General features: G+C 57.3%; 1 protein-coding gene across 1 annotated transcript; it reads left to right on the top strand.

Annotated features, from left to right (window-relative positions):
- Nucleotides 1-3,564: 3,564 nt before the first annotated feature.
- On the top strand, nt 3,565-8,723 carry LOC110470479 (5-hydroxytryptamine receptor 3A). Its single transcript, XM_077788053.1, has 9 exons — nt 3,565-3,731; nt 5,577-5,740; nt 5,876-5,920; nt 6,256-6,365; nt 6,916-7,085; nt 7,281-7,441; nt 7,675-7,885; nt 8,018-8,251; nt 8,425-8,723. The coding sequence occupies exons 1-9, from the start codon at nt 3,665-3,667 to the stop codon at nt 8,721-8,723; spliced, it is 1,461 nt and encodes a 486-aa protein (XP_077644179.1). The 5' UTR covers nt 3,565-3,664.
- Nucleotides 8,724-9,142: the final 419 nt, after the last annotated feature.

The following is a 9,142-nucleotide window of genomic DNA, read 5'->3' as shown; positions in this document are numbered from 1 at the left end:
GGGGATAGTAGGGTCAGACAGTGCCACTGCCGTACCCTGGTTGCCAATTCTCCCGTGAAAATGCCCTTTCCCAGCTGGGTGGGCATTTCCTACACCTGGATTTGTCCTGGGCAGTCCTTGCCTTTTGTTTTGGGAGAGGTGTGGGACCTCAGTGTGGACTGTTCTGAGATTGTCTGGGTTTCCTGGTTCTCACAGATACTCCAGATGAGGAATTCGGGAGGCAAGAGGGAGGAGGTAGCAGTGTAGCTTAGCTAAGATAAAACTGAGGAAGCTGGTGTTGGCCAATTTCCCCGATGTGCAGAGGAAAAACAAGACAACCAGTGATCTTTAAATGCAACAAAGAAATTCCACTCATTTTGGGAGCCTGCCAGGCTATTAATGGTGAGAGATAAGAAGGTAGTGCTGGGCTCTGATTTTCACTCTGGGACCCTCATGCACTGTGGAGGGAATGGTGCTCTACCCAAACTTTGTTGCTTAGGTAAGGGTCCCCAGGATTTTCCTACTTTAAAAAAACTATTAACCATAAAAATTCTGAATGTCCCTGTCACAAAGATACTCAGACCCGTATTTTTAGCTCTAGGTTTGTCCAGGCTGTGTTTAATGCTTAGCAGCCTGATTAATGCTGTGATAATTAACTAGGGTGTAGAACAATTTGTTTGCAGCATTAAGTGCAGTCACAGCACTGTTACATCCAAGATAATTTACTACGGGGGAGATTGTACACTGTCAGACAGAGCAAGCTGCAGACATGCCCTCTCCTTCCACATCCTGAGATGGTGCTCAGCCTGTGACGCATAGCTGCTGTCCCACTCAGTTCTCAGACCTCCTTCATTAACAGCAATGGGCTCCAAATACCTCCATGTACTTATTATTATCTGGCTTTAGTGGTAATGAAACAGTGGCAGAATATTGCAAACATCTGAAGGGTGTCTAATGAAAGAGAGGACTTGAAAAGAAAGTGCTCCTATCCCTTCTCTGGGGGATTTAAAAGCATTGGGTTTCTTCACTGGGGTGAGGATGGGCTTGGTAGCTGGAATGGGCAATTTTTGGCTTCTCCAAGAGCCATGCAGTTTTCACCATGGGACAAAGCTACCAGCATCCCTAAGTTAAATTAAATTAGCCAAAGGCACCAGACTGAGCAGCTGTTCATGGCATTTGGTCTGTGCTTCGGTCTCGGAGCTGCACAAGGTGAGTGCCAGAGAAGAGATCCTGTGAGTCCCCTCCGCAGTGCGCCAGGGATGCAAGCAAGCCCAGCGCCCCTCGAGCAGGGCTCTGCGGGAGCGGGGCTGCTGTGAGCCCGGCCGTGCCCGTGCCGGCAGCCCTGCCTGCCTGCGGTGCTCATTTCATGTCTCGCAGCGTTAAATCACAGCAGACATGCAATTCGGGGAGCGTGAGGCTCCGTAATGGGCGGCCTCGGGCGCGTGATGGGGCCGGGGCCATCAGGCAGCTGTGCTGCCAGGGCTCCTTACTGATGCTTTATTGTTTTTGACGCTCCAAACGCGCTCTGAAAGGCGAGCGCTGGCAGCTGGAGGAGAGCTGCTTCCCTCTTCTGCCCGCTCCACACCGGCAAGCACCACAACTGAGGCCTCCTCCCTGTTCCCACTGCGGTCCCCAGCCTGGCTATAACACCCATCCTGCACAGAGCCCAGCCGTGCTCCTGCCACAGCTCCACCGCCCCCAGCACGTTCCATGGCATGGGGTGGGAGCTGCCAAAGGACTACAGTGCACAATGCTGCTCACCCGGGCTTGGGATGAGGTCAGGTTGGGGTGAGGAGGGAATGCAGAGCATCACTTGTGCTATCATACACTGGGGATCTTGCGCTTGTGCCCCTGTGCTCCCCCCAGCCTCTGAGATTGCTGCTCTGGGCTAAATACCTGCTTGCCCAGCCAGGGAATTGGCTTGCAGCGTGGCTGCTCCAGGAGAGAGATCTGAGTGCCCATCCCTCCCAGTGCAGAGATGCTGCCATGCCTGGCTGCAGCGGAGCCTGGACAGGATGCAGGACTGAGCTGTGGGAAGCCCCAGGCGCTGAGCACTTCGATTCCCAGAAAAGCAATTACCATGCAGCAGATTACAGGGCTAATAAAATCCCATTATGCTATTTCAGAAAGTAAATCTGATCTGGGCACTGCCGATTGATATCAGTCCCACAAAATGTCCCGCAAGAGCCCCCTGCGTGCGCGCGTAACACGAGCCTACAGTAGATCACGCTAATTAGATATCCAATAACAGGAGGGCTGATAGGAACTACATTAAAATCTCTTTAAGATGAAGATGTAAAACCCAAGGGAGAAAATTCAGAGTTAATGATGCTGCAGCAGAGGCTCCACTGGAGCAGTCCACGCCCCCTTGGCCTCATCCTGCCGGCTGCAGACGCAGAGGGGGCAGAGCAGGGCACAGTCCCCAGCACCACGGTGGCGCTGACCGTGATTTTCATTACCCAGATTCAATAAGGGGAGAGCGCTACGAGCTGCTGGCGCTCCCTGGGAGGTGACTTGCCAGCCACTAGCGGAGCCGAGAAATCAAATTAGCCCCAGCTCTGCTCCCGCTCTCTCCCTGACACTGCTGTTGGCAGCCAACGGGGAGTTCATCAGGGCCCCGCACTAATTCTTATCTCGTTTAAGTGACTCCATGCCGGCATCTGATGCAATTTGCTATACGCCACTGCCGCAGGCTTTGGTCCCTGGCCGCTGCTTCCCCAGGATTTCCGGCAGCTGGAAGCTTTGTTGGGGCATAGGCACCTGCAACACACACAAGCACAGTGTAGACGTACAGGAATAGAGATTATAGAGACTTAGGGTGGAGGGGAAGCCCCCCTGCCAGGCAGAGGGACACTGCCCGGCCCAAGGCTATGATGCTGTGACATGGAGGGATGGATGCACACCCTGAGCAGGGCACCCACGCATGGGTGGACACCGAGTGCCTTTTGATTCTCAGTAATACCTGACCAGGCTTTGCTTCTAGTCTCGTTTGCCCCAAGGCGTTAAATATTTTGGGAAACTGAAACCAGTAGGAAGAACTTTTTTTGTTTGCTGAAATTTACAACAAATGAAAATTTCTGCGGTGAAAATGGATTCCAGTGTAGGTGCAGGTCGGAGGGGTTGGGGAAAGCTGCAGCCCCAGGCAGGGTTGCCAAGGGCTGCCTGCACATCCTCCCACCTGCGACTGTCAGAGCCACTGTTGGTGGGACAGACCCAGCTGCCGCAGGGTGTGGAAGGGAGCCCGGTACATCCAGAGCTCCCCTCTCCCCTGCTGGTGGAAACCCACCCTGTGTCATGGCTTATCCCTGGGCAGGCTCCCCTCTCCTGCCTCTCAGAGAGCGTTCTCCGTCTTTCCAACTGCTGAGGATCTCCTGCCTCAGCCCTGGCACCTGCCCTCTCCCCGCATCGTGCCCCCCACTGCACACGATGCTCGTACCCCAAAACCCGCTTTGCCACAGGCAGAGGACGGGGAAGCTCTTTGGAAGCTGGGCGGGGGTTGGGGGGACAGCTGGGTGGGTCCCACTCACATCCTCCCAGACTGAAACTTGATGCAGCGGGAGAGGCTGATCGCGAGATTAACTGGGCGTTCTCAAAAACCCGACGGCGGGGGGAAGCCGTCCGAGTGCCGCCTGCCTCCCTGCTCCGCTCAGTCCGCCGAGCAGACGGCGGTGCAGCCAGCGGATCCATGGTGCCCACGGCTCTCGGGGCGCTCCTGGCCCTGCTGCCGCTGGCCTCGACGCTGCAGAGCCCAGGTAAGGTGAGGGACCCGTGGGCAGGGCTGGGGAGCCGAGGCGGAGCGGGGTGCTCCTGGCACGGAGCAGCGCCTTCCCAGAGCCTGAGCCGTGCTGAGCGCCAGGCAAAGGCTGCTCTGCAGGGAAACCTTCGTGCTGTTGGGAAGTGACTTACCTGGGAGAGGCTGGAGCATGGCAGAGCTCTGGTGCAGAGCCTGGAGGCTCATCCTGCCTGGGTAATGCTGGCAGCAAGGCAATGGAGCCTTAGAACCCAGCTCTACTCTGTGGCGTCTTGAGCTGTGCCGAAAACCAGCCCTGGGGACAGAGAGAGACATGGGGGTCTCCTGCCTGCACTCCACTGCCTGAGAGATGCTGCCTGAGCCCCCTCTCTGATGAAGGACTTTCTCCAATATAATGTTTAGTTCCTCATAACCTAGAGTTGGGTTTTGGGCATGATGCTGTGCCTATAGTTTCTAATTGCAGCTCTGCACAGTGCAAAATTGACAGCCAACATATTTCCTTGTTATTCCATTATTATTTTCTCATCTAACATTCCTGGGAAATAGTACAAAAATCCTTGAGCTGTTTTGCACCAGCCCAGCTGAAAGTGTTCAGCAGGCTGTTGACTCAAATCTCTGGATAGGTCATGTAGCTCCTGTCACCCAACTCCCAAGCCTGATCCCACTGTTAGCACATTTAAGGTGGCAGGAAAGGAGCAGGAACAGTAATACACTCACCCTGGCAATGCTGGCCAGGAGGCAGGAAGGGCTGTGCAGACAGATCCCCATGTATTAGGGCTGTGCCAGGATTGTGCCGAGTTGCACCAGGTGAGTTGCTGGCATAACCTTGACACAGATTTGGGCTGGGCAGGCCAGTGTGGTGTCTGGAGCAGAGGCAAAGAGCATCTGAGGTGAACCCAGCCCAGTTCTCCCTCTGCAAAGCCATTTCCCTGCTGCCAAAGCATCCTGATGCAGATATGGGTGGCATGGATGTGAGGAGAAGGTGGTGCTAGGAGGCGTGCAAGCGTGGGCCAGCTGCCACCAGCTGCAGCAGGAAAGGTCACTTGGCCCAAGCTGTGGCAATGGCAGCAGCTGTATTCCTCCCCTCACCCTATTTTTTTTTTTTTTTTTTTAGCTTAAAGTACAGATTAAAATTCCCTTCCAGTAGCTTTTCCCAAGTTCACATAGATCTATTGTAATTAGTCTCTTCCGTTATGCTAGAATTGGACTCTGGGGCTGGGTGTGCTACAGAGCACAGCCACAAGTGTAGCACTGCTGCCCTGGCCCAGCCGTGGCGTTCCAGGTGCCTGGCAGTGAGGAGTGAGGACATGGTGCTGAAAGAAATTTGCCCTTGCTTGATGCTGCTGGCACCAGTGAAGGGACTGTTTTCATGGGAAGCAAACACCAAGATACCTAATAAATGAATTTAGCATCCTGCTTCATCTCTAACCTTCACCGTCTCCACCTTCTGAGCACAGAAATGCCCCTGGAGGGAGTGAATGGTATGAAACTCTCCCAAGGGCAGTGTGTCCCTCGTGGTTCCCCACTGCCACTATCCTGACACTTGTCCAGAGAGGTGAAGGCTGGCAGCTGTGCCCTCCGAGGCTGGGGAAGGTCACAGCACTGATGACCTGCACAGCACAGGATATCACTAACACATTAGGTGATGGTTCTGTTGTCCAGGTTTGTTTCCCATCAGGATGCTCCTATTTAAGTTGAATGGGAATCCCCAAGTGGTAGGTGAGGGCAGGCAGCTGGCAGCATCCCTCAGCCCATGGCCCACGCCAGGGTGATGGCAGCCACTGCCGCGGTGCGAGCACCTCCCTCACTCCCCCTCACTCGCTCCCTTTCTCCCTCTGCTGAGCAGGTGCCCAGCGCGGGGGCCGGGTGCCGGAGCCCTCCGAGCCCGCCCTGCGCCGCCTGTCCCACCACCTCCTGGCCCACTACCAGAAGGGCGCCCGGCCCGTGCGGGACTGGCGAACGACCACTAACGTGGCCATCGACCTCATGGTCTATGCCATCCTCAGCGTGGTGAGTCCTCTGCTCCCATTCTGCGTGTGGCCTCAGCGGGGGAATGGTGCCTGGCATGCAACATCCTGCCAGCGTGCTCTGCCCATCTTCCGCAGTGTCCATGCCCCTGTTCTGACACTGTTCTCATCTTCACAGGATGAGAAGAACCAGGTGCTGACCACCTACATCTGGTACAGGCAGGTGGGTAGCCACAAAACCTTGCCCCTTCCTTGCTGGCCCCCCCTGGGGCCAAGCACCCCCAAGCCCCCATGTTCTCCTGTGAGAGCAGTGTGCAGAGCTGCAGGAGAGCAGTGGGGGGAAACACATCCTGGGGACTGGTGAGACCTCTGTAGCACATGAACCTCAAGGCTCAGTTTTCATGCTCCCTGTTTTGCACTGCTGGGTGTTGTGCAAGTTGAAGGATAAGTCTTCCCTCCCTCCTATGGCTGGGAAGCTTGCTTGGTGCTAGGCTGGGGTCTGTGTGCTGGCAGAGTGGAAGGACCTCAGCCACCAAGTCCCCTCTCCATTGTCCCCAGCACTGGACAGATGAGTTCCTCAAGTGGGACCCAGCTCGCTTCGACAACCTGACGCAGATCTCCCTCCCTGTGGAGAGCATCTGGGTGCCCGACATCCTCATCAATGAGTTGTGAGTGCAGCCAAAGTCTGGAGGGCGATGGGCTGGGCCTGCAACTCCGCACCCACCATGGGCACGTACTGTCCCATGCTTTGTATTCCTGGCACAGAGCTGGCAGCCTCCCCACATCGGGGAGCTGCAGATGGGGATTGGCTCTGCAGTTGGGCCATTTCCAATGCTGGCTAACCACAACCGTGGGTAATTACCCTCACTGTGCTAGGGGTGAGATCCAGATATCAGGAGGAAGGCTTTGTGAAGACAGTACAATGCCAGGGCAGCTGCAGAGCTGCTGGCCCTTCCCGTGGAGCTATCTGGTGTCCTTCCCACTCCGTGGGGATTTAAGGTGCTCCCAGTGCCTCCTGAGGGCTCTGGGAGAAGGCAGCAGTCTGGGCAGTGCAGAGGTGATGTGAGGCAGAAATGCCTGCAAGGGTATTACCAAAAAAGCAGAACAGGAGGCAAATCCCTGGCTCGTGGGCAGTTCTCCCCTTAAATGCTACTTGGGAGAAGGAACCCCTACCCAGAGTGCTCTCCAGCCCACATCTCTGTCCCTCATGTCCCTCAGTGTGGATGTTGGAAAGTCCCCACACGTCCCCTACGTTTACGTCAGCCATCACGGGGAGGTGCAGAACCTCAAACCCATCCAGGTGATGACTGCCTGCAGCCTGGACATCTACAACTTCCCCTTCGACGTCCAGAACTGCTCTCTCACCTTCACCAGCTGGCTGCACCACAGTGAGTGCCGGGCCGCCCCGGGGCCCCGCGGGAGCGGGCAGGGGCTCTGCCGGGCCGGAGCTCCGTGCAGAAGGCAACTCGTCCCTCTAGATGGCCCCAGCGGATCGGGGAAGCGTGCAGGGAGGGCAGGCACGCTGCGGAGAGCCGGCGCTTTGGGCGGGGTACCCCCAGCTCTCACCTCTCCTCCGCCCCCAGTTCGTGACATCAACCTCTCGCTGTGGCGTCAGCCGGAGCTCGTCAAGTTCGACCGAAGTGTCTTCATGAACCAGGGCGAGTGGGAGCTGCTCTACGTCCTCACCCACTTCCAGGAGTTCAGCGTCAAGAGCAGTGACAGCTACGCCGAGATGAAGTTCTATGTAAGAGCCTTTGGCCACTGCCTTTCTCGGGGATGTGGCACGAGGGAAGGGACCCCCTCCCTGTCCGTGCTCTGTGCTGCAGCTCCTGCCTGCAGGTGGGAGGCCCCTGCTTAGAGCCCTTCCTCTGGCTCACCTTAGTGCCCCCCGCCATCCTCACCTGCCTTGGCAAAGACTCACACCAGCTGAAGGCCTCATTTCAACCCTTCACAGCCTTTTCTGCCTCTGTCCTGCAGGTAGTCATCCGGAGACGCCCCCTCTTCTACACCGTCAGCCTGCTGCTCCCCAGCATCTTCCTGATGCTTATGGACATCGTGGGTTTCTACCTACCTCCCCACAGTGGTGAGAGGGTCTCTTTCAAGATCACTCTCCTGCTGGGCTACTCGGTTTTCCTCATTATTGTATCCGACACGTTGCCAGCTACTGCCGTCGGCACGCCATTGATAGGTATGGTGGTTCTCCTGTCCAGCTGTCACGGCAGTCGTGGGCAGAGACCACAGGGCCCTGAGGGTTGAGCAGGGACGATTTGCTCTGTGCACGAGCCTTTGCAGGTCACTCACCTCACTGATGCCTCTACAGGCATCTACTTTGTGGTGTGCATGGCACTGCTCGTCATCAGCCTGACAGAGACCATCCTGATTGTGCGCCTGGTGCACAAGCAAGACCTGCAACCCCATGTCCCTAAGTGGGTGAAACACCTGCTGCTGGAAAGAGCCACCATCCTCCTCTGTATCCGGGACAGGAAGAAATTCAGCCAAAGCAGGATGCAAAACTTGGACACCTCCAGGCAGGTGGAGAACAATGACAGCACAGGTAAGGGTTGCACAGAGAGGGCCTGTGGGGACGGAAGGAATCTAGGTGCTCTGTAGCCATCTACACCTACATAGCCATTCTTTGTATGGTGAACTGGGTGCCTAGCTCACCCTCACAAATCCCAGTTCCCTGTCTAAATAGGTTTTTCACATTTGCTTCTCTTGATCCCTCAGCCAAACCAATCCCCCATGTCTGTGAGGGCCCCCGGGACTGCGGGGCAGTGGGGAGCACAAGGTCTGCACTGGCCTTTGCTGGCCAGACAGAGGGCTCAGCAGCACTGCAGGAGATCCTGTGTGAGACCACAGCTATCCGCCAGCTCCTGGAAAAACGTGAGGAATTCCGCGAGGCCGCCCGTGAGTGGCTGCAAGTGGGCTACGTGTTGGATGTCCTGCTGTTCCGGGTGTACTTGGCAGCCGTTCTGGCTTACAGCATCACACTGGGCACCCTCTGGTCGGTGTGGAGGGATGCCTGAGCAGTGCCCGTTGTTCGGGGCGGGACATGGGGGACCTCACTCCGGCGGGTTCTCCCCAGCTCTGGGACTCTCCAGTGTCTGTCGACCCCGCGGGCGCATCCCTCACGTCCCTCAGCTCCGCAGCGGGAAGGCGGAGCTGAGCAGGAGCCCCCAGGACCCCATGACCCTGCCCAAACCTCTCTCCACGCTTCCCCTGCCAACTCCGGGAGCGCCCCCGGCCCGGCCCGGCCACGGCCGCGGCTTCAGCACCGTGGACAGCGGCTCCGCGCCCGGCCCGGCCGCCTCCCGCCCCGGGGTGCCCCGGCACCGGCTGGGTCCCCGCTGCCCCGGGGGATCCGCACCGCCCCGGGGTGCCCCGGCACCGGCTGGGTCCCCGCTGCCCCGGGGGATCCGCACCGCCCCGGGGTGCCCCGGCACCG

This window comes from Lonchura striata, chromosome 23 (genome assembly GCF_046129695.1).
Source record: "Lonchura striata isolate bLonStr1 chromosome 23, bLonStr1.mat, whole genome shotgun sequence".
NCBI classification, from domain to species: Eukaryota; Metazoa; Chordata; class Aves; order Passeriformes; family Estrildidae; genus Lonchura; species Lonchura striata.
The sequence above is the reverse complement of the archived record's forward strand: the minus strand, read 5'-3'. Positions and strand labels throughout refer to the sequence as shown.